This window comes from Vidua macroura, chromosome 9 (assembly GCF_024509145.1).
Source record: "Vidua macroura isolate BioBank_ID:100142 chromosome 9, ASM2450914v1, whole genome shotgun sequence".
NCBI classification, from domain to species: domain Eukaryota; kingdom Metazoa; phylum Chordata; class Aves; order Passeriformes; family Viduidae; genus Vidua; species Vidua macroura.
Genome location: NC_071579.1, coordinates 14,769,437 through 14,795,653, shown reverse-complemented (window position 1 = coordinate 14,795,653; position 26,217 = coordinate 14,769,437). Strand labels below are relative to the sequence as shown.

At 36.4% G+C, this 26,217-nt stretch overlaps 1 protein-coding gene across 1 annotated transcript in view; it reads right to left on the bottom strand.

Annotated features, from left to right (window-relative positions):
- DPYD (dihydropyrimidine dehydrogenase) overlaps positions 1-26,217 on the bottom strand; it is a 339,310-nt gene that overhangs the window by 170,730 nt on the left and 142,363 nt on the right. Inside the window, exons 9-11 of the mRNA XM_053985511.1 lie at positions 12,711-12,818; positions 9,388-9,557; positions 7,493-7,703 (exon numbers count right to left, since the gene is read on the bottom strand). Of these exons, the coding sequence (XP_053841486.1) occupies positions 7,493-7,703; positions 9,388-9,557; positions 12,711-12,818 (489 nt within the window). The remainder of the gene's footprint in view (positions 1-7,492; positions 7,704-9,387; positions 9,558-12,710; positions 12,819-26,217) is intronic.

Genomic DNA, 26,217 nt, shown 5'->3' with positions numbered 1-26,217 from the left:
ATAGGGGGGGGTTATATAGCTTTGTCTGCAGTAACTGAACACGCTGCAATAAAATGCAGTTTAAAATTGCAATGTCCCTCAGGGACATACCACTGGCAGATGCAGATTGCCAAGGTCAATTAAACTGATGTAGTTGTACTGTCATAAATGTAAAAGAGAAACCTGTCAGTTTAAGATGAAGACTTCTCCAACACAAAGGGCAAAGTCATGGTATTGTCCCAGCACACACCTCAGTACAGAGCAAGCTTCAAACACAGCTTTCCCACACATCACAGTGATGGGATTTTCATCCAAGGCTCTGTGTCTCCTTTCACCTCCAAATTATATATTAGAAGTGTATTTCAAAGTGGAGGATATGTATAATCAGGGGCAAAATAATTAAACAGGAAACAAGGCGCAAACATTGTCACCTATTTATCCCACCTACACTCTCCTCCTCAACCTTGGCATTTACAAACAGATCCAGAGAACTCAAATTCAAAGGATTTTTTGCAACTTGTTCAGAAGCCTGAGTCAGAGAAGACAGTTCTAAGCTGAAAGCCTGAAGCAGATTTTCTACCAGAAGTATTTAATCTATCTGCAAGACCTATTGCCTGCACAGTCTCTCCTACCTGGCATATACATGTGGCTTAAGTTGACAAAAATAATATTTGGGTAGCAACAAACTCAAAAACTTAAGAAATTATTTCCTGTAAAAATATCTAAATTACTGAAAGATCACACAGAACATAACCTTCAGACTGAGACATTTTTCATCTGGAAAATAAAGGGTCTGGTTTGTTTGGGTTTGGGCTTTTTCTGTTTGTGTGTTGTTTTTTTTTTTTTTTAAGGAAAGAGTTGGCTGATAGCAGTTTTATCAAAAATCCTTCAGAAATCAATACATTAACTTCCTCTTTGTGCCTCAGACTGTCTGTACTTCAAGAAAGCTTTTGATCATCTTATATTTGTCATATATAGGATAACTTATTGCATGCAGTGGTACCATCTCAGCTTGTGGTCTAGACGGCTCTCACAAGTTAAATATGTACAGGCTTGTAAAAACATGCTTTGAAAAAAACAGAGGAAAACTTGGTACTGCAGGATTTGGTAGTGGGGATTTAATAGATGACTTCTGTCTGAGACAGGACTGAACCACAGTAAATGTGTCTGAGGACAACATGCTGTCGAAAATGTAGTTTTTCAAAAGTAATTATGTAAAACTGGGAGTTCTGACTACTTATTTCATCTTCTGGAAAAATAGGGTATTACTTCTGTTATCCTGTATCTATTACATTTCTCAAATCTCTTTGAATTGCTTTGTTCTAGAATAGCTGTCTGGACATAATTATACCAAAAGCTTTTTGTGAGTGAAGAATGCCCAACATATCTTCATCAGAAACATCTCTCCAGGCCTGAGGATTTGTCTGCCTGGTCAGTATTTTTAAAATCGAGAAAGAACATTTCCCTGGTGGCAAGGTTGACATAGTATCCAACTGCTATTTATTTCTTTGTTATAATCTCCAAGATTTAGGTTATATAAAAAAAGGGCACGGTTCAAAAGCATTTTATGTAAGAGCTCCTAAAATCCTCACAATTTGGATCTGACACCTGGTGCAGCTGGGAGGCTGAAGGGAGCACCTCCCAGACCTCCTGCACAAATCAGGGGAGAACTTTTGTCTTCAGAAAGCAAAGTCTCTTCTCTGCCCCTGCAAGGGTGAGAGAGAGCCCAAGAGCCAAATGTGAGCTTGAACTATTGGTTCTCTGAATTGGTGTTTGACACTGAACAACAAGCAAACCAGACATTTAGTGTTTGGTGCAAGATTTGGGACAGAGGTAAAGAGTACCTTTAAAAACCTTCACCCTCTCAGTTTCAGTCTTCAAAGTTTAAAACAAACATATCTTTTCTCTTGAAAATTCAAACTACAGTCCTGTGTTTGTGCTGCAATCTCCTCCCCAGCCTAGTGAGATATTATATATCATTTGAAAAGATCCTTCTGGATGAAAGATAACACACAATTTAATTATTCTACTGCTATCAAGTGATGCTAACACAAATAACACCAAACAAAAGGACAGTGCTGAATATATTTTCCATATTCACTATATTCACAGAGCAAACAAACAGAAATGGAAACACAGCAGCAAATTATAGCATTTGCAAAAACAATATTAAAATATAAGTGAATACAGAAAAAATATTTTAATTAACAAAACAAATCAAATGGAGAAGATTCCTCAAATAAAGCTTTAAAAGTGAGTCTCTGTGTGACTGCCATGACTAATTATGCATCTATGTAATGTGTGTTCAATTTGGGCTTATTTAAATAGCAGAAATGCTCATTAGCTGCAGTATATCTGTGAAGCTTCAATAAACAGTTTAATGGTTTTTATGTTTAACCAATTTGGTAAGTTCCTATAATTTTAGCTTTAGTAGCTCATTAATGTTATTTTTGATATCCATCTTACAGAATTCCTTTAAAGTGAATAGTAGCGTTACTTCTGAAAAATAGAAATATACAGTAACTTTCTTAATCTGAAATGCATTACTACAGCTGTCACATGTACTAACAGATTAACTGCTGACACTGCCTAATCTAAATGCCCAGCAAATAAAGAAAGGCGCAATCATGCTTCCAACATTCTCTACCCCACTACTGTCCTGAACAGGATTAAAAAGTGGTTTGACTGGATAAAGTTGGGTCCAGTTACAGTGGGACAGGGTCCTGCTGCAGGCTGCTACTGATTTTAATTTCTGTCACCAGCAAGCAGAAGTGTCTGATGTGCATCAACTCAAAGAGCAGAATTTCTTCCCTCAGTAAACAGGGCTTTAGAAATCATCATGAAGCCACTTTTTGATATTGGGAATGGGTAATGATTTCAGAGCATGGAACTGCTGCGCCCAAACTCGTTCAGTAAACCTATTTATGGAGAAAAATCCTATTCCAAATGACTCAGCAGGAAAACTCCTAGCTATTTCATCAGGAATCTTTTGAACATATATAAATTTCAGTTTTATATAACAATTTTTTTACAAATCTGGTGCCTCAAAGCCTGCTGGTGCAAGGCAGATTTTGTGCTAGCAGGCAGATGCCAGGGCATTCCCAGCTGGGGTATCACAGCCTCCCCTCTTCCCCTCTACTCTTTCATTAGATAGTCAAGGCTTCAGTGCTCTGAGGTCAAAGTTACCCAGTTGTCTGAGCAGGCTCTATGAAGAAAACTCAACAGTCCTTCCACGTTCCAGAACTCCTGGTTTCTGCGCCATTTGGAGTTCTATATTTGATCAAATGAAAACTAAAATCTTTTTCACTTATGAGGTCAGAGCTCTGCAAACTTCTTTTCCTTTGTTCCCTAGCAAATGCCTCTCAAACTGTAGACATAAAAATTAACTGTGAGTGGCTTAAAGTATAAAATTGTAAACAATGTGGGAAAACTTATCTTTACTGTATGTTAAACTATTCTAGGGGAGTAGTAAGCCTGGGGTTTACTGCTACAGTTTCCAAGAAAGATGACAGTTGTACTAAAAGTAAAAGCAAAATATCTGAAAGTTGTGACTGATTCCTGGAATTATGAAATAAAGTTTTGCCCTTCAGTCAGTGATGCAACGCCTAGGTACTACCAACATTTCATAAAACATATTTTGGTTCACAAATAACTTACTACTTCTCTTTTTTGCTGTTCCAAGCAAATAAAACAGACATTATTATCATGCTAAGATTCATGTTACATGTGAATTCTGGTTACATGTGAATTCTTCCTCTTCACTACTGCCTGCTAAACAGAGTGTCAAACTAAACTTAGGTTGCCAGCCCCCTATCCTGGCTTAGTCTTTTGCTCTGCACTGAATTTTGTAGTGCATTTTCAGCACTATTTTCCATACTTTCTCCATGGTTCTCATTGAAATTCAAGAAGATATAGCCGAACAAGGGCATTTGTTAGCAAATTTTGCAGTCCTAAAGAATTGTTCCCTTTGCTTATCAGAAGGATTAGAAAAGGGTTATTCAAAGTTCAGACTTTAAAACCAATGGGATTTGGTGTTAAGTAGGAGGTAGAGACTGAACACAGTGTGAGGGAGCACACAGAACTGCAAGCGTATATGTTGAGTAGCTGCAATTAGGAATGGTGACAGAAGATATTTCAGTAATTCACTAGCACATTGTAAGCCTCAAAAATAAAAAATTAAGGAAAAAAGCAATAGCCAAAGGAAAAGTACAAAATTCCTCTCACAGCTCTTTATTTTTCTGGGTCAGTTACAATGGCTTAAAGGCTCTGGTAGGGTTTGCAGTTAAAATAAAGCAGCTTGTACTTGCAAAAAAATTTTTCTTCAAGAAGAAGCAAAACATTTTTCTTACTCCATCTGCAGTAGCTGTATTTGAACAATTTGTTGGGCTGTTTTTTTTACTAGTTTTAGTAAAATAGTAACCTTCTTGAAACAGTCTAGAAGGCAACCTGTTTCAACTATAAGCAACTCCAGGAGCACAAAATGGAACTAGGAGTAATTTTTTTTTTAAGTAAGTGATGCATTTATATGATTCCCAATGGGAGGATGAATATCCACTACAACTGTTGCTCAAAAACACCATCAGCATTTTATTTTAACAAAACAAAAAAGACTAAATACCTATTGTGAATGCATGGAATCTCAGTTGCAAATTTAATAGTTACCATGCAAGAATAGGAAACATCTTGTTGAGGATAATAGACTAGAAAAAACCTTCTAACCTATGAGCTATTTCTGCTCAGTCACCCACACACTTATGGCTTCTTACAAAACTTTCTAACATGAGCATCAAGGCTGCCCTGAACACTTTGTTGAACTGGCACTAAGTCTAATTTTAATCTCTCTGGTTTTGACAGTATTTTCTTTATTCTTTTATCAGTAGAACCAGATTTTATAGGATATAGCCTGCTATATTAGCCCATACCAATACTGCATTTGCAGTTCCCCGAGGTGCCTTATGAATTAGGTCAATTGATAGAGGTCTTTGTATGAACAGCAATTAACATGTTTATTCAACCTGCACCTGAGTCACACAGTCACAGAATAATTGAGACCAGAAGGGCCCTCTGGAGGTTGTCTATTCCATTCCCTTCAAAGTTATATCAAGTTCCAAGTCCAATCAGTTTGCTCATGGCATTGTCCAGTTTTGAGTACCTCAAGTATTTTCATCTTCATCTTTAGATGGGGAATACCTGAATATTTTCATCTCTTCAATACAGAAGTGTACTTCATTTAGAAAAACCAATCAACCACAAAAACAAAACACCACAACAAAATACTAAGAAATGTTTCAGCGTTTTTTTGGTTGTTTTTTTTTCATTTATTTTTGTTATGTACACTGAAGTAATCTGGAGTTTTGGTTGTAATCCAGCTCAATGGTGAAAAGTAAATTTGACTTTCATTAAGACAGTTAAAAAAAAAAAGACATAAAAGCAACTGAAAGTATATGCTCAAAATAAGTACCTTATGCACTCAAGTCTTAGTTTCTTTTCACTTTCACAACATCCAAAACAAATGACTTGCAGTTTTCCTTTTTATTGATTGCTCTTCTAACAGCAGTTTCACCCAAAATACAGCATGAAACTGAGGTGTTTTGCTCACCCCCAAAGTAAATTACTTTATTCTCTCATGATCAGCTCACTGCATGACTATTCCCCTCCCATTTTATGTTCCTATTTAAAAACCTCTCAACAATTAATTTAGACTGTGAATGTGCCCTAGGAAATACAAGACTGGCACAGTACTATGGCACAGTACTTACTGGCTGCTTAGCACAGTAAGTTCAATCTTTTAATTGAGATAATTTTTAACGTGGGAGAAAACAGAATCACTCCTGTATCATGGAGTCTATGAATCACAACAAAATATATCGATTGAATAGGTTAATATTGATTTACCACATGAGATTCTAGAAACCATTCCAAAAAACCTAAACACAGGGTTTTAAAAGCAAAATTACTCACAAAACCAACAAAATTTGCCAAAATTCTCAGTTGATCAACACCACCATTAGAGTAGTTAATGAATCTCTTTAAAAAAACCCTTAAATTTTCTTCTTGTTGTGTCCTGGAGGTTAGACTGAACCCTAATATATGACCCACACAAATGCCAGTCTTTCCACAGCAATAGAGCTCCAAGATGAATGGCAGTCTGTTCTCTCCTGTGCCCTGTAGAGCAGGAGGCAGCAGCAGGTCAGCAGGTAGCCCTGAGTAATGAGCTGGGAGCAGTCACTGTCTAGAAACAGCCTAGGATGCAAGAAACTCCCCAAAGCATTAGTAGCACATACAAGATAGGAATGCTCCTGATATTCACTTCACATGTTCCTCAAAATACCAGGCTGATCCTTCTTTTTACTGTATGAGAGGATTTAGAGTCTTCTCATGGTTGCAGGGTGGTTTACCATTCTCTACAACTGGATGTTGAGCAGGCAGTGCTGAGTACATCATTCAGGTTTAGAGCCTGCTAACGTCACTGAGGATTTACCATTTTACTTGATTGCAAAGATTCACAAAAGTACATTATGCTGAGAAATTCTGAATACCAAATTTCCTGGTCTTGTGCAATCTGAAGCACTTGCCAAGTCCTCTGTCAGAGCATTTATACCCAAAGGACCATGGCAACAAGTCATGGTTAATTGGCTGGCATGACCATGCCCTGGAGAGGCAGGCACATTGTTCACCAAGGCTTTCAGAATCTGCTAACCTGGATGACTGTCTCCAAGCCAAAGACCTTCTCATTATATCAATGTGTCTTCTGCTGAGTCAGTGTTTTTATTCTGAGGCACATTCAATGTATGTGCCTGAACTCCTAAAATCTAACCTAGTGTCAGAGGAGAACAGTCTAAACACTGCTCAGTTCCCATGTTCTTGACTGTATTCATGTTCATCTCTCTGCTAAATGGAGACAATTCATCCAATCTCTGAAATGTCATCAATGTACCAATTTCTGTATCTTTAATACAGAATTAAGTAATTGCTAATTTTTAAGACTAAACCTTGTAAAGTGCAACTAAGAAATATTGTGTAAGAGAGAAGTCTCAGTTCTCTTGTATATACACAAGAAATAAGTAATACCCAGACCAGGTGAACCAGAATAATGAATGTTTTAATGACTGTTTAATTTGCAAAGTTAAAAAAAAAAAAAAAAAGATATTTCAGAGATCAGATCAGTTCAGCTTAAAGATGTAACATAATGAGTTTCTCTAGAGTTAATTAATGAGACCAGAAGAAATTCCCAAGAGTTTCTTTGAGATCCCACTTGCACTGAGAAGGAAAATATATGCTGAGGAACTGAACTTCAATGCTGAGTTCCAGCTCAATACAGCAATATGCAGAGAACTGCTTAGTTACCAGACCCCCGAGTCTTTTTCTAAAAGGTGTACCTGAAGGACAAACTCCTGTAAGAGGACCAGCAGTCACAAGCTGAGTAACCTCCAGAAGAGCCATTTCACAAAACTGTTAAAGGACAGGACATGCAGCTAAAAGAACAATCTGTATTTGCATTAGTCAGGGTTACCTTTAATGTCACTTAAGATGGAGCCAAAGGCACTGATGACCACGTTGGCTTTCAGACGGACAACCTGATCCTCATCTTCTTTCCAGTTCCCATCGCTATCTTGTTCAGTTCGAACAAATTCCATAGCAACAATTTGTCCACCTTTGAGAACAACTTTCCGAGGAGAGAGGAAAGGCAGAAATTCACACTTCTCTTCTTTTGCAAGTTCCATCTGTGGAGTAGATGTAATAAAATATATAACTTTAACATGCTGCATTTTCATGGGGAAAAAACCCCAAATGAACCAACCAGGAAACATTTTTGACTCAAGATGTTACCATGGATTCTACTATAGCAGACATCAGCCGTGTCCAGTATGCAGACAGTCATCTTACTGTCAGCTTCAGAGCCTCTCGTGCTATCAAATCAGGCAGTGGCAGTAAGTAAACTTTCAAGGCAAATATTTTGCCTATGTATTTTATGTTTTCATTACTTTGAATACGTTTAACTTCTTTGAGGGCAAAAGATTTCACTTACATAAATATCTGTGTCTTTTAAGAAGTGGCCTAGTATTAACTTACTCCATGCCCTGATTTGTGTTTACTATGATTTTAAGATTTTATTAAATGTTGACTACCATGTACAAGCAACAGTTTTCTCAGTGACAATCCAGACTTAAGATCTTCTGAATCTCTGCTGTGGTAAAACTGCTTAAGTCAATCGTCTTCAGAATTTGACTGTCTCTATTTACACAACTTTTTTGAATATGTAATATCCCACCTGACATGATTCTATCATGGCCATTACTAAATGAAGATACTTTTATTTTACTTTTTTCAGGGCTCACTGCATGATTGAATGAGTACAAAAATTGACAACTTTTAGAAATTTACCCAGGCTCCTATGGAAGATTTTGGTTCAGATTATAGTAAGAATCTGAATAGCACATGAGGCTGTGCAATGGCTTCAGTAATCTCATTGTGTCTAGAACTCTTGACTGAAGAGCAACATAGGTAAATCATGCACCAAGAAACCCTCTATTACTTTCTTTGCACCAGTTCCCTTCTGGAAGATCTAAGGTGCCTACATTCTTGAAACAGACAACCAAACTACCAGAAATCTCATGATAAAGATGCATTAGATGGTGTACTAGTCTCAAGTACATAAAAGTGTAATGTACCAAATAAGTGAAAACAGAAAAAGACCACCAAAATAAGAAAAAAAAAAAATCTGGAAAAAACCTCCTGTAGTACATATAAATTAAGGAAGCAGAATAATTTCAAAATGTGCAGATGACCTAATAAATGCCAAAGTACAAAGCCAAATTAAAAACCAAATAGAATGCTGAAATATGTGATGAATAGCATTGCTTCACTATCATTGGCAGTGATTCAAAGCCAAAATCACTGTAAGTCATTTTCTCACCAGAAAGGAAGGAAAGGTAAGAAAGAAAGCCTTTTATAGGCTCACAAGGCAATGTCAAAATCACTGAGGTTCCTTAAACAACAGCCAGAAGGTATCATTATAGAATCTAACCATGATCTGAAGAGCTAGCTACAATACTCTAATGGCTGTTTGATTCCAACATTGAAAATTTTAGTTCATTTCCTAACTTACAAGAAATTCTATCCCCTCCTTACAAATACATCTCTCTGCCTTGTCAGGAAACATACAACAGTAGAAAATTATACAGAGTATACAAAGTATACTCTGTATAATTTTGTAAATAACTCTGTAATTTGTAAATACAGAGTATACAAAGTGAGCCTCAGATCTTTAATAAACATTCATACATTTTAAGAACAATTTTATAAACAAAACCTTTAGCAGATGTCTGCTAAGTACCTGTAGCATGCTTTCAGGCCACAGAGAAATACCTAAGATGCCTTCTCAGCAATGCTGCTATTGTATTTTACCTCTTCTGGGACAGCCCTGATGTGAGTGAATCCCTTCCTGAAGACCACGAACACGCGACGAGCTCCGCAGCGCAGAGCAGATGTTGCACAGTCAAAAGCAGTGTCTCCTGCCCCGAGTACAATCACAGTTCCATGTATTGGTGGCAACGGAGAGTGACAGGCACACATCCCTGAAAGATAAAAGGAAAACCCCATTTTCAAGCAGAGAAACCATTTCTGCATGACAGCTCAAAAGGTACGTGTACTCGAAGCAGTGTAAAATTGCATCTTACAGTTTCCAAGCATGGAGTGTCACTATCAAATTATTCTGCTCCACTGAAAGACAGTTTTATTCCCCCTTTTAAGATATGCTCATATACATAATTTCATAGTCAGTACTCTAAGCAGCTGCATCTTTCTATTGAGAAAGAATTCAAGTGACAACATGTTTGTAGGATTCTGGGTCGTGTCAGATTGAAACTAGAATTGTGAGATCTTTTTATTCAAAAAGTAAGTTTCTCTCTCATCAGATTCATTATCCTCCCAGCTAAAAAAAAAAATAAAAATAAAAAAAAAACCAAAACAACAACGAAACAAAACAGAACAAAACAACAACAAAAAAGGATGACCTGTTGTTATTAGTTACAGTTCTGTGTAATAGCATACCAACATCAGTCCCCTCAGATTTCTATAATGCACTGACACTGTTCTGGTGGTGACACGGTTCTCTGAGGCTATTCATCAGATGAACATGAAGGAAAAGAATATTGTTACAGTAATTCCTAGCTCTTCTACTGGAAGAAAATGTTTAATCTACAGTAGTTTTCTATAAATAATTTGTAAAATGTTACATGGAGAAAATGACAACATTATGTGTTTATCATCTACAGCTTGTATTTAATGATTCAATTAAACAAGAAATAGGTAAGTAAAACTGCACTGCATCTGTTCCCTGGATGAGACTGCACTTTTATCACATGTTTAAGTGATACATAACATCATAACATCATAACATCATCATAACAACTAACTGTTGATTAGACAAATGGTTGAAAAATATTGACATAAAAAATAAAAAGCTATATTCTCACTGAGTCCAGGACAGTTCCAGTCAGGAGGCACTAAGCTCTCTATTTACCTACTGTACTTTAACTCAAGTATCCTACTGTAGCAGATTTTCCCACGGAATTGTGGAACACAAGTATTACTGAAGTAAACAATCCTTTTCATTTAGACATATAAACAGAGTGGGAAACAACATCCTAATACACCTATTCTCTTTCCACTTGAAAAATGCTTAATGAATGTATTTTGCAAATGCAAATGACAAATGCTATAAATTCCCCCCCGCCCATGTATGTGGTGTCACATTTACTCTTTATTTAATAGGATTCTTACTCTAAAATTCTCTCTAAACTTTTCTCATTTATTTTAGTGAACTTAATACTCCATACAAATTGAGCAGTGGAAAAAGCACAAGTGAAGCAGGGGGCTGGCAGCTCAGAGTGCCATTAGAGTGTGAGTCCAGAAGGCATCAGTCAGAGCAGCCTGCTTTGCTCTTGGGAACACACTCCTGAGGTAAATTCACAGCTATGTATTTGCAAGAGGAAACCCTTTTGGAGGAAAATGTATTAACAAGTGGCATTCAGAATTAATAAGCAGGCAGAATATGTATCTTACCATGAATAAGTCTATTATGTCTATTATTTAGATAACTGTCACGGTGAAAAAAGGAGGATAGAGTAGGATGTAGTACGTGTATATTTTATTTTATAATTCCATGCCTTAAAGAGCAAAAGGTGGCTATAGCTACAGACAGACACTAGGAAAATTAAGTAAAAGAGACCATGTTAATTAACAGACAACACCAAAGACCTATCTATTACTGTCAATCAGAAAAGGTTAGTTCTTCCAAGTTCATCCTTTTTCCCATTGTAGACTTAATATAAAAAAAAACACATTATCACATATACTAGCTAATCAAGAGGGGTACTTTGCAATATTTTGAAATATGTGGATCACAGTATATAGAGCCTCATGCAGGCAGATGACTTACAGTACACAACTGCTACGTATCTTCTCAGAGTTCTACAAAGTATTTTTAGTCAAATTGTTTCAAGAGAGTTGTGTTTTGCATAATTTACTTTTCCTTTGTTAATCTACGAATGTATTGCACTGCATATTCTCAATCTGTTTTATTTTTAAACATTTCTGCCTTCAAAAAGAAAACCCAAAAGCTCACCCTTTTCTCCCAAATCATTTAAGATTACTTTGAGCTTAAGAAAACAGACAGAAATAAGCATTTGATGAAAACAGCAAAGAGATGGGACAGATGTGATGCAGAATTTCACTTCTGAAATATTTTGCATCAGATGGGGTAATAAACTTCACTTTTATAAGCAGAATAATCTGCCCCAGAATATATATTCCTCAAAATTGTTTAAGAAAAGTCTACTAATTAAGCAGGCAATCCTATATGATGCTACAAGAAATTTCTGAATGCTGAAATGAAAATCAATTTGTAGATAAAACAAGTTATATTAAGTCAGATGTAAAATACCACACTCTGTCCTAAATAAATTAAAAAAAAAAAAAAACCCTATATTAATTTAGTTTTTGTCTGGGGAATCTAGATCATGAAGAAATGTGGCACAGAAATCACATATTTGGGGCTTACAAGTTCATATTCAGGGACACTGAAAGCATCTGTACTCCTTAGGGAGCAAATGCAGCCATCTCTGAGTTCAAAGAAAGATGTGAAACCATAAAACAAGATTGCATTTGGTGCCTATGAACTGAGCACTTTCTTATTAACTCCTGTCATACTCCTGTTGTCCTGAGTTTTAGACTGTAAGTTCATTGGGTAAGGAACCAGTGCTGATTTAAATGTGTCTGTAAAACCTGCAGCATATGACTTGGGATCAAGTAAAAGAATTTATCAACAATCTACAAATCAGCTGCTTATGTCAGTCAGAAACATCTTTTTTAATATCAGATTTTTTCAAATCATCTTATATATACTATTTTTATCAAGATACTTCATACAGAGAAGAAGCTTATCTTTTTACTATAATTCAAAATAACAAATATAACTTATTAGGGGAAATTATTTGCCATAAATTTAGATTTATATACATGATTATTCAGTTTATAATCTCTGGGACTAACTTTGTAGACCATGCTCCTGAGGTTGCCACTCACCAAGAGAAAACCCTGTCCCAGACATATTCAGTGGAAGGCATTTTGTAACTGGATGTGCTGCTTTGTAGCCAGACAGTTTGATATAATAATAACTGCTAATGACTTATTGAATGGGATTACAACAAGAACATAGTACCACACACCTGGTTTACTTGCCATTGCTACCAAAGGTAAGAAGTCTTTAGATGTGTAGAATCCATGATTCATTCTCAGTCCTTGGAATATACTGTCTCTGTTTGGTTCTGGCAAACCTGAAATAGATATTTTATGGCACATAAGAATGACACAGGAGATTTTAGCAACCAACATATATTTTGAATTACACTCATGTTCTCAAAAACATTGTCAATACAAGCACTTTCACAAAGCCTTAGATGTTTCCAAAATAATATTGCAAATGATCACATTTGTAGTCTGCAGCTTACATAACTGGTGATTGTTTAACAGCACAAGCACTTGAAAATCAGGTTCCTCAACAATGTGTGTACTTGTATAACTCATAACAAAACGAATGCAGGGGAAAGGATTAGAGAGAACAGGGTGCAAAAGCAGATAATACAAATGAGGCAGTAACAAACAGCTTAACTAATGAGGGGAGGAGGACAAATGGCAGTGCTGTAGGTCTGATCTGTAAGTATTTGTACACCATCATCTGCTTGCCATTTTTGATTATTTTCTCAAACCTTGAAGTCCTGATTGGCTCACATTTCTTCCTAGTTATCAAAAGCACATATTTAAACAGAATCTGTGGATACAGACAAGGATTCACTTCACAACTATTAATAGCAACAAATACCTTTCAGTTAAAAGAAAGCAGCAAAAAGCATCTTCCAATTACCAAAGAACATCACCTCATCTTGATGTGAATGGTTGGACAGCACCAAAAGCTAGCCCAGCTGACACACCAGTTAAGCAATTTTATTCATGCAAATGCAATCATGGTATTTTCAACAGTTTCAACTTTCATATTTACATCTAAAACCTCATAATATTATCAAAAGTATGCTAATTAATAATTACATACTGAAATGGAGTAAATGCCAACAATTTTTGTAAGAAAACATACTAGCACTGAGGCATCCTCAGAGCAAGCAGGAAGAACAGGAGCACACAAAGCAATCTGTGAGCCCTCCATTCTCAGGCACGGGTGGCAGCAGACTAATATTACTCCTCTTTGAGACACACTGGTCAGGAAAACCCTAACAATACAATTTTAGCATCTACAATAATGCAGAATTGCACGTTGAGGAGCACTTTTCCAAATAGGGAAGGTTTGGGGTCTTTTTCTATTAATTAAGCAACAAAAATCTGTCTCATTACAGCATATGACCAGAACTACCTAATGAGAAAACTTAGTACTTTTTCGTGAGTTACCTATATGAAGGAAGTTTTCTGAACATGTAGAACTCTGAATGAAGATACTATAATACTAGAAAAATAAAATACATTTTTCGATTTATTAGGTTTAGTGAAGCAAAACAAAATATACTTTCAGTGAATTAAAAATGCTTACAAGCCAAAAAGCAAATTAAAAAATCCTGAAATTTGATCTCTATTTCTAAAGAAAAATCATGACTCAGTTGCTGAACACTCGTCTCTGAAACCAATACTGATCTATAGTTGGATATTCAGAAAAACAAAGTTCAAAAATACTAGCACGTCCTGAACTTCAAGACCTTTGAATGCTGTACTTTCTGGGTAGACTGAAATTTCAGATAATGAATAATGGATATGTTAAGAGGCTGCCAGAAATACTTAGTACTATTGAAAGTACAATATGTAAAATGCATTAAAGAAACTATTTTTAAAAGGGCATCGATTTTTCTCTATGTATATATTGCAAAATCATCTATGGCAAGAAGAGTACCTCAGAAAAAGCTCTCAGTTACTGCCTGCAGGCAGAGGACAGAGTAATGCAACCATGTCTATTGAGATATCTATAAACCAACTCAGAGGCCTCACTTTACTCTTGGGAGAAATACTCTTGTCATTAGTGGGATGTGCAGCCTGCATTAAAAATAATTTCCTTTCCACCTAATATGTACCTCCATTGAAACTCAAAGATAAACCCTCAAAATATTTTTTCCCTTTTTTTTTTTTTTTTTTTTTTGCTGCTTTAATCATCTCCTAATGAAAACTATTTGGTCTCTAACAGCATCAGTATTTTAGCTCCCATAGGCTGAATAAAGAGTATAATAAAGGAAATGTTGCAATGTTCTTTGTCTAGGTTCATCACTAGCCTTTTCAGTTTCATCACTGAAATAAAAGGAGTGGATTAAGAGTGCATTGGGTTCAATAATGTTTAGCCTGGCCAATATGACCAAATAACTGCCAAAGAGTTAGTCAATATACGTGGCAATATCTGCTATTTATTTTACTATTTTCATTTTGCTGAAAACTCCCTGGAAAGCCGTTTTGTGATATTTACATTTTAGGGAAATGCAGGGAATTACTTCTCTTATAAACACTTCGCACAGATTGAAGCTCTTTGCTAAGTACCTGCTGGAAATTGTATTGTGCTGGATTCTGATGCATCTCCTTTTGCTGTTCAGTATTTGCTATTGCAATTACTGCATTTATTTTTGTTAAAATAGAGAGATTTAGTACTTCTTCAAGCCACTAGGCAAGCTAAGAAAGAGGCAGACTGAGGCAGACAGAGAAAGAGATCAAGAACAGATAAGATTCACTTTAGAGACACCATTTCATAATAAACATCCACCCCACAGAAGTATGCTTTACAGAGAGATCAAATATTGATAAATAGCCAACAGCTTCTTGGGAGAGAGAATACTTAACAAAAAATAGCTGTAGAGGAAAAATGCAGTTTTGAGCAAATGGTTTCGGAGAAGAAATAAAATTTAAAAAAACCCAGTCACCTATGAAAGACACAATTTAGGTCAAAATAATGAACCAAGAGAAATACTCTTTGAAGATAAATCAGAGAGAACCTTTAGAAAAAGGGAATTCACACATTAATACAACATAGCCAAGAGCCACCCAACAAAAAATGCTGAGAAAAAGATAAGGTCTTTTCCCTAGTTTTTAGGTTGAAGCCAAGTAAGTCAGTTCTCTGCTCTCCAAATCCATTTGCAAGGTATCTAAATAGATTTTTTTATTATTTGGTATTTCATGTTCTGAAACAATCTGTCACTATCCCACATCTTCCATCTTTAAATAATCTGTATCAGTATCTAGTGATAACAATTATTTCCTTCCCCTGCACTGAAGAACAACTCTTTTGAAGGGCAAGCAAGAGGAGGCAGACTAGAAAGGCAGCTCCCTGCTGGTGTTTGGATGGCCTCTGCACACCCTTCTACAAGCAGAGGGCTGTGCTTAGCCCCTCATCTTCTGCAGCCACAGCCCTGGGCTGCCTGAAGCCTCAGCTGCTTTGCTTGCTGATGCCAGGGAACAAGCTTCTGAAGCAACTGATATCCAAACCACGCAATGAAGCCTCATGGGCTGTGGAAAACTGCATTTACTAAGAATAGAGAAAGTAGAAACATTGTGAAAATAACAGCTTGCATGACAGATCTAGTTCAGCTTTGCAAAATCTAACCTAGACAGTCCCAATCTGGGTCAGGTGCAGCACAGAAAGCAATTCATCTTGATTCCTGACCCTCTGGTTTGCTGTGCTCTGCCTTCCATCTCCAGGTGCTCCAGCTATCTCTCAGTAGGCACCACTACTCTCTTTGCTTCTTTCCTTCATTTGAACCCCACAAGTCTTTCTCCAGTTTGCAATTCCTCAGCACCTCTCTCCCATGTATGACATACCATATACTTTCCATAGTCCTTAACCACTGCAACAGTGGCTTTGGAAAACACAAATTTAACTTCTCCCTTTTATATCCTTTATATATACATATAAATATATATGTGCACATATGTATTAGCAAAAACATCATCTGCCTCCTGTTAAGATCTTGTACTCTCTGTTCTCACAATACTGATGCATATCAATTTTCTTTGTGCACAGTCTCAAGTCCATTGTTTCCCTTTACAGAAAATTTAGGCACAATTCCCAAGTCCAGTTGAGATATGAATTGCTAAATGATTAGAGTAAATTTGTCAGATGTACAAGGCAATGTACCAGAGTGATGCATAGACAATGCAAGGGATTGGCTTGCAGAGCAGGGCACCAAGTCCACTCAGCTGCTGCATCAAATAAATCCAGGCATGTCAACACATCAATCAGCTAAGTCTGCTACTACTCTAACAATGAGCCTGATCTGAAAATGGAAACTAAAGCAAGTACAGGCACTGCATACCTATCTCCTGTTTTGATCCAATGCCCTCTCCCCAGCAACAGCTTCTGAGCCTGAACTTGCTCTTTGGATTACTGAAATCTGACATGGCTGGGCAAATTTGCAGTTTCAAATGAACTTCTCAGCTGATCTTAACAACTACACACAAAATAAGCTCTCATCCTCAATAAGGGTCAAATGTAGTTTTCACTGGCAGCTGACTAAAAACACATCTCCAGACAAAAAGATAAAATGGAGCTGAAGGTGAAGGGTAAATATACAGGAGCCTACAGGGACAAAACTAACTAGAACATTTTTTTCCTCATTTTCCTCACATCAAACACTGAAAAGGTTTCTTGCTTTCATTTTTAATTGTGATAAAACTGAATTTTGCTGGTGAAAGCAATCTGTGTTTGAAAATACCAAGAGCTACTTTTAAAAGTGAAGACACTTTGTACATTTTTTTTATATTGAACCATTCAAATTTGTTTTGTAATTGCATTGCATGCATATATTTATCCAAATTCAATCAAAAATAAACAAAATGTGATTGACTGGCTATGCATATTCCTTTTTCTAACTTTTAAAACAAGGAAGCTAAACATCAAACCCCATTCACCAATTTATGGACTATTTTTTAATTTTCTCTTGCCTTACACATCTGGAGCTAGAAAGTTAGAGGGCAAGGACATCTTTCCACGTCTTTAACATCTCCATGCTTCTGTTTCAGAGTTAAACCAGACTTTTTAAAATCACATTTACAAGGAAAACTCCTCTCCTGTCCTTCACAGCCTCCATTAGAGGAAATCCTAGGATTGGGTGGAAAGGCTTTAACTGTCAGATATTACTGAGAATGAGGAGAAAAATCCATGAATCCCATACAAAACTGGAGAGAAGAAAGACGGGATTGATTTTCTGCATATCTGCCCTGGTGGCAATGCAAATCTTCTGAAATAATATCCAAGAGGCCAAGCCCAGACAAGCTGAGCCCCAGCCTGCTACTCAGCAGAAGAAACTTGAGCACAGCCTGGCAAGGAGGCAGCACAGATTCTGCAGCAGCAGTTCTGCACCTCTGACCAGGAGAAGGCTGTGCCCCTTCATGTGTCCTGGGAAAAGGAGCCATGGAAGGCTGATGGCCAGAGACTGATGTGAATTTTATAGAGGAAATTGCAATTTCTGATTTTATTTTTTTTTTGTTAACAAAGTTTTTTAATATTTTTTGTTTTCATTTTCTTGAAAAAGATATGCTGAGATAGGTACAGAGCTATGGTAATTTCCCTCTGAAGGTAAATTCTACATCCACCATTTGTCTTCTGAAAGGGTCCTTTTAAATTAACAGAAAAACACCATTTTGTTCCATGTCCCTGCCTTTTTACACACTGAGTGTTCCAACTTGCTCCTTGTGAGCCCATACAAAGATATTTCAGATGTAGCACATCTGATGACATTTCACACTTGCCCAGAGACTTGCAGCTACAGGTACCATATGGTTAGACTGTGACAACAAAGGTACATGGCACACTGTAAAATCCAAGCACATGAGCACTACTTTAGTAATTCTGATTGCTCTGATCTTGAACAAGTCTCCTTTGTGGGCTGGGGAACTAGAGATCAAAATCTATATATTTAAAGCCCTTTTATTTCATGTCGCACAATCCACGATATGTATAAATTGGACAATGAGTTTTAAATATGTTATTTTCTTGAATGATTACACTGAAACCGTAAACTTTCATAACTGTCAAATGCATTGTTTTACCTAGACATGACAGGAACTACTTGTATGCAGTGGGATATGCTCTACATATTTGTTTCTTAGAAGCTACATTCACCCACACCCGTACTGGTAACATTGCTGTCCCTGGGTCAATACTGCACAATTTAGAAATTATCTATATTGAAATGCATAGTCCAAATACAGTGTGCCTTAGAGCTGATTATGCTAAATACACCAGTACAACTCATGCTATGACATGCACCATGCGTGGAAAGACAGCCATTGCTATCTAGAGTGTAACTTCCTCTACATTTTTAAAGGATTCATACTGGGCATCTAGACTTTCAGAAAAGTTGCAAATACTCTGCAAGTACTCTGCTTTTCTCAAGGTCAGTCCATTAGTGATTAGCACTTCAGTAAATACTTTTGAGGCTCGTATTTGTAAAGAATCTCTCTCATTTTGCTGGAGATTTTTTTTTTTTATGGGGACAGCTTTGTTACTTCCTGTTGTGACATTCCATAGAGTATGTTTTCTAGGTGGTTGATTTTTTTTGTTTGATACGTATGTCGATGGAGATAAGTGTTTTAATTACTTTTTTAATGTCTGTGCTTTTGTATTTTCTCCCTCCCTCCCTTTATTTCCTGCTGTTGAGATTACTGCCTCATCTCCACAGCAGGTGGCTCCTTCAAATTTGTTTTCTCTAAGTCTGGTAGATTAATTTTGTAATATAACTGCTCCTTTTCTGTAGTTTTTATCAATGATTTATTTTCTTTGGAAAATGTATGCTTGCAAGCTTTTTAGGAGTTATTCCCTAACGATGGCTAAAGGCCACATTCATAGAAAATTAGAAGTAAAGGGAAAAAAGTAAAATAACTACACTAGGGTTAGCCTTCTCTTACCCTCAGTTAGAATGAACAGTGTGTACAGCATATGTGAAAACACCCTTCACATCTACCAGCATGAGCCATACACAGTTGCTGCAGTGCATTCTAAACTGAACAGCTATAGCCATACCATGACTTTTAAAAACATCTGAATAAGCAGCTGAACCTGGAGGCAGTGCAGTCTGTAGGTCTCACACCTTACTTTGTTGCGAAATGAGACACAGTATCTGAACTCTTGCAAATGGTAAAGAAATAATAGGAGCAAGGGAGTCAGATTATTTAGCACTAAATTTGTTCTTATAATCCAATTTCTCTTTGAGTACCAATTGACCAAGCCTAGTTTAGAAGTAGCCAAAATTCACACGAGCTAGACATCAGAAAGTGCAGATGGGAACGACAGGCAGAGATCAGAATCAATCCATGTGAGTGATGGAAATCAGGATTATGACAACACAGTGCTGTCTGCCTGAGCATGGAATAGAAACCAACCTTGTGGTCTGCCCTCACCACATCTAGTGATCCCATGATCACATCAGGCTGACATCTAATATCAGCCAAAGTGCCCAAAGATTAACCATAACTAATTAGCCCCATCAGATATAGACTCCACCCTTCATTTGATTTTTTTGTAATCAGTCCAGCCATACTCAAGGCTTTACTGTACCCTCTACAGACTACCTCCATCTAGTCTTAATTGCTGGTTTTAATTTTATTATGGTCAATTTATGGGACCTGTGCTTTGAATTTTAATAAGGCAACACTCAAGTATGACTAAAATACTGTATTTTAATGAAAGACATCAGTGGTTCAAGATGATAAAACAAGGATCAGGAGAAATTATGTAATAATTTTTCAAATCTCAATATCTGGCTATTCATTTAAGCACCATGAATATTTTGAACTCAACATTTTGAGCCCTTATCCTTTAAAAGCACTCTATTAAAATGCGTAACTCAGAACTGAAGCATACAATATCATTAAGTGTTTTTGAAACATAATTCTTTACACACTAGAAGAAGTAATACTAGATTGTACAAACATATACAGATTTCTAAATTAAGAAACAGATGGTAATTCTAGCCTTTCTTCTGTGTTTGAAAACTGATACTTAATGTTCCCCATATTTGAAGTAATGAAGTTGAGGATTTTAAGAAGTTACCTGGTAGCCCTGGTGAATGAACTTGCTGAAATGCAAAGATCACTATGAAGCAAACCTTATCACAGAGAAGGATGAATGCAGATGTCTGCTTACCTTCCCTCTGGTTCTGTTCTGCCTGGTGTTGTTTATTGCAGGACTTAAAGCACTGAAACAGTTTGCTATGAATCTTGATTTGTAGAACATAAGAGTTCTGTAAATTGTAATACAGAGTAACTGAAGAAACATCTGCTGTAAAGAATAAAGTGCAATATTGCTGCAAACCTTTCTTAAGTCATCTTGGCAACATTTATTATACTGGCGACAAATTTGAAAAGGTCACTAGCGAAAATGAATTTAGCAGTCTGAGTCCAATCCATCTCTACCACAAGAATGTATCATTCCACCCAGGAGTAGAGCTTGCTACAGTCTGCTTACAATAAAGCTAAACTGAATTTTAGTCCTGACTGGAATTTGGTCACTTCCCACCATGGAATTGAGCTGTCATTTTTCAGAAGCATTCTTGAACCAGGAAGGCTGAAGTTTCAGATCTGACATGCTAATGTTGTCATTTCCTTTTCCTCTTCCTTCTACAAGTTTGTTCCTAGCAGCAACCTGCCAAAGGAAAGACAGGGGGGCTGTGCTTCCTCCTGACACCAGCCAGATAATATTTGCCAGTGTGATAGGCTGCACCACTCTAGAGGAACAGAAACTGGTCCCAGTGCTTATTTGTGCTCAGTAAATGTGCTGAGTGACCCCAAAGCAACATCACCCCTCAGGTACTGCCTATCAGTAACTTAAAGGACACAAAAAAAATCTATCATCTCAGAAACCATATGTCACAGTAAAATGATTTTTATCCAGTACAGAAAATCCAAATAGGTGGGAGAGAAAGCAAAATAACCTGGATTGTGAGACTGAGAGCAACAGACTCCTGAAAAGAAAGCAGAAAATACTACTATACCTGTTTGCAATGGAAACAATATCTTTCCCCAGGCAGACTCATTATAACTTAATATGCCCTGTTTATAAGCAGTCATGCTGGTATATTTAAATAATCTAAGCAAATGAAAATTTATAAAGGGAAAATCAAATGTTAGCATAGAAAATATATCTTCATATTAATTTTTCATTTCAAAACATGGGAAAAAATCTTGAAAAGCTGGATCAATAGAGACTATGTACAATAAATACACTGGGAATGGATGAAATGAGAGCAAAATTGATGATAAACATTCACAAAGAAAAAACCACAAATACTTAGTTGGCAACATGAAGAAAAATAAATACTAAGCCTCTACACTATCACAAAGCAACAGATGAAAAAACACCATCAAAGGCAGCAAATTCATCCTGTAGAAATATATGAGCAGTAATTAAGTCATTAATATCGTGGAATAACACCTTTGTCAGACCTCAGGCACTGTACAGCAAGGAAGTTGCAATGAGGTATACTGAGACAACATCAATTTATACTGCCTAAAATCAACCTGCATTTTTGATAGATTAGGAATATAATAGACAATAGGTGGTATCTGTGTTGCAATTCTAAACACTGATCTTTATAATACTGCTTCCTAAATTTGAAGGAAGAGAGCAGTAAAGAATCATAGAAATATCTAACTACAGTCATTTGTCTTAAACCCACAACTATCCTCTGCTGCACACTACTTCCACAGCTCCCATTCTGTTTCGATATAGTGGCTCTGAAACAATAGGCTGAGTCAATCACAGCTTTGCACCCTGTGTAACTGGATCTATATGACATATTTGTAAAAACTTATTCCTTCAGGAAGTAAATCCCACATGCTAAGTAATATTTGCAAAATACAGGACTTTCTGGTCATTCCTATTTTTAAACATTACAAGGATTCATCTTTTTGATTTTTTTTTTATATGTAGAAGTCATCAATGTCATTCAGCAAGGTCTGCCAAAAGCTAATGAGCAATTAGCACTCTATGTGAAATTTCAATATAGGAAAGACATTTTTTTCCCAGTTCTTTGTTAATGTATTATATTGTCTCATCTTAAATCTTAGCATATTTATATACTGTTTTTGTCCACATGAAAGAACAAAAAGATACTATAAAATGTATTCAGTAACTACTACTGTATCATTTGCCTACTCTGCATTTTTTAATCACTTCAGGTAAACCCTCTCTACATATATTTTAAAACTATGCCTCAAGAAAGACTTCTAAACATTATTCATTATCCTGCAGCACAGATCTACAACTGAAAACCTATCATCAGTACATTCTCTTGAAAAGGTAATAATTAAATTTCTTTTTTCCCTTTTTCTACAGCACAATATTTGACCTATGATAAAAAACCCATCCTGTCAAATTTCCATTTATTATTTCTACCTGAAGGGCTTTACCAGCTCACACAAACATAAATCTCCATTTGTCAGGTTTAAACTGTACCTGTCCCAGATGCTATGAGAGTTCATAGCTCTTGTCCCTTAAAAATTACCAAATAGCATCATGCAGCATAACCTCCCTGCAGCCTCCCCTGACCCTTGCAATCAATAATATTCGTAACCTGTATGTGCACAGTTAAGGAGTACAGGAGCCGTGCACTATCCCAGTTAACCACATTGAGCTGTGATACTCAAATCTGCTCCCTTGTGTCTACTGTGATCAATTTTAATCTCTGCACCAAGAATAAAAGAACGCAGCCCCTTGTTTCCAAATTCATCTGAAACGGATGTTATAGATTTGTAGGTCTGCACAGGAGCTGTGGATTTAATACAACCAGCAGTTGAAAGAAAAAACACATCTAGGCTATCATTCATTCTCATTACCCGCAGTGTATTTTGGATCTTCAGAAGCAATGAGAAACACAGGAAAATGCACATGTACAGACTTAAGGAAAGGTGAATTTGTTAAAATAACATCAGGTAACTGTTATTTGCTGAAGCTTTATCCATTACTGCCAGGTAAGGTGGAGGTCAGTCTCTCCATTATGATTACTTTGCTTAAAGGTTTAGTAATAGGCTGCCAATATTCCTTTCTTCTGGAAATGTGTCATATACAGTAAATTAAGCAGAAATTCCCTAAAAGTAGTAAAGGCTAGCTCTGCTCAGTTAAAAAGAAACAATTATTATGGAAAGAAAGAATAAATTACATTTCTGATGGTATTTGTTCTCTCACCTCCAAACTAATTTAATTTAAAAGCTGGCAAATTTGCCAGCCAATTAGCCTAATTAGACAACGGCATCTGAATGTAGAACAGGAAGAGAGCAACTTTAGAAACCTACTCCAGTAGAAAAAGTGCTTTTTGAATCTGTCACACTACCCAAATTCATGTTTCCAGAGTTCTCGTAACTGCATATTTATAGACTTGGCTATATTGGCTCCTCATCAGCAGCTCCAGTGCCATGAATCATCTATCAAAACATTTGAGAAGATTTTCTTACTCATTTCTTTAAAGCAACATTCTGAAGAGACACTTTCAACATGATTATACTCCAGTGTTCACTATGAATTATGAAAAAAAAGCACACAGAGTTTCATAATTGCAGGTGAATAATAAGAATGTGTCATCAGAGCCTTTATCTTCTCAGATTGTCACACACTGCCAGTACAGAATACCCTGCAACAAATATGACATTCTTGTAACATGCTGGAGGGTCAATAAGCATTCTCAAGCAGGTCATTTACCCCCTACACATCAATGTCCTTATCATTAAGCACGTATTTATCTGCCTTTCCTTTTAAAAGCAGCTGTAGCAAGGAGTTTCATGTAAATATTCTGTTAAACTTATATTGTCCTACACAGGTAGATCAGCTCAGAAACATTTACAGCTACTGCATAGCTACCCTTTCATAGTTTTCCATACTGGAAATAACTAAGCAAATTCATGCTTTGACCAAGCCCTGTTCTGAGTAAGGGTAAATGACAGAAAGAACTCATGAATTGTCTAAAGTTTTTTTAATTTATTAACTAAATCTGAATTCCTTTCTCAAGAATAGCATATGTGGCATTCCACATAACATTTCACTTGAAGACAAAGTGTCTTTATTAACTAATTAAACAATTTCCATCAAGCGCCTGCATTTTCCGTAGGCATTTCCCATACTGATGACAGGGCACTAAATCTGAGACTTTGGGTCAAAAATACAATGCAGTTGAACCTCCAATGCTCTAAGGCTACTATCTAGAAAACAGCCAGAGAAATGGTGGTGCACATCTCCAAATGCCTCCTCGAAGCCCAGCAGTGAGGAAGATGAAGTGAAACGTGGTCACTGGAGATCATGGGTCAGGTACTTGGCTTGTAGGTGGAGACACCTGCACAGGCATTCACAGAAGCTTCCTCCTCCTCTTCAACTTATTCTCTTGGTGGGGAAGTAAAACATTCAAAATGGGAAATTTATTATTTTTTTAAGCAAAATTTTTTTTTGCAATAAAGCATCAGTGAGGTAGGACTGTATGTCTCTTTTCAGTCCATGAAGAGATTTCTATGACAAAGATGTCAGAAAGTTAAAATGAGACTATTCAAATTACCTGCAGTGATGATGCAAATGATGCAAGGGAGCATATGTTTCTTCTAAAAAGCCATCCAACCCATGCTAAAGCCAACCAAGGCACACAAATCTACCTGGGAGTGAACATGAATCCTTTACATCTGCCTGGTGCAGACTTTTGTATTTGCAGTACTACAATAGGAAGGTTCTCTCCGAAGAGAGTTTCAAATGGTAACAAAAACAAGATCAATAAATAGCAAATCAAGTTACACAGTCACAATAGGTCCCTCTAACAAGGATTTCTCTCTGAAATGTTCATGCTTGTCTAATGCTGCTGTTTTTAATCCTTTCACACCAGTGGGTCCTACATGCTTGCATTAGTGCTAATGTAAAACAAATGAACATTTTATACGAGGATATCCACCATCCCCAAGTAAAGTGGTTAATACCAAAGTAAGCTTTAAGAATGTGAATTATTTTCCCCATGTGGCTGAAAAACTACATGAGTTACTACATGAGTTATTAATTTAAAAATTATTAGCATATAAAATCATTATTATCTCTGCAGTTAATGTACAGTTCACTGACAACCTTTTGGACCATTACAATTAAGAAAGGCAGCATCTTTAATGAAGTTACAAAATGCATTGTTTATTAAATAGCAAATTGTATCTTTAATTACTTTAAATATTATAATCCGATGAAAAAATATTTCATAAACCTCAAGACAAATTATGTCAGAGATGGGGTATGCATTTTGTTACTCTATGAATCCTAAACCGCACTTTCAATTTGCTTACAGGTTTCTCTTGTATGTAAAATCTGCTCTTGAAATTTCAAGTTTCAAGTGCCGAAATCCAATGGCACTAGCATAATCTAAGATACAGCTTGTGCTATTCTTTCTTTTTAAAATAGATTTAATTTCTTGTCAAACGTAAAATTTGGCAGTTCTAGTAAATGCAGCTTTTCTATTAATCCAACAGAAGAAAACTGAAAATAAATTTCTGTGAGAGTCACAAAAACAGGCTTATTGAAACAAAGGCTATTTGGGGATCTATGGAATTATATGGATTTGCTGTTGTTTTGAACTAAAAGGAGTTTAGTTCAAAACTTTCAAAAGCTCTGAGGATATGCTATAATGCAAACATATAAGCACAGACTAAGCTAATTTTAAATAATCCTTTTTTTTTTTTTTTTTCCAA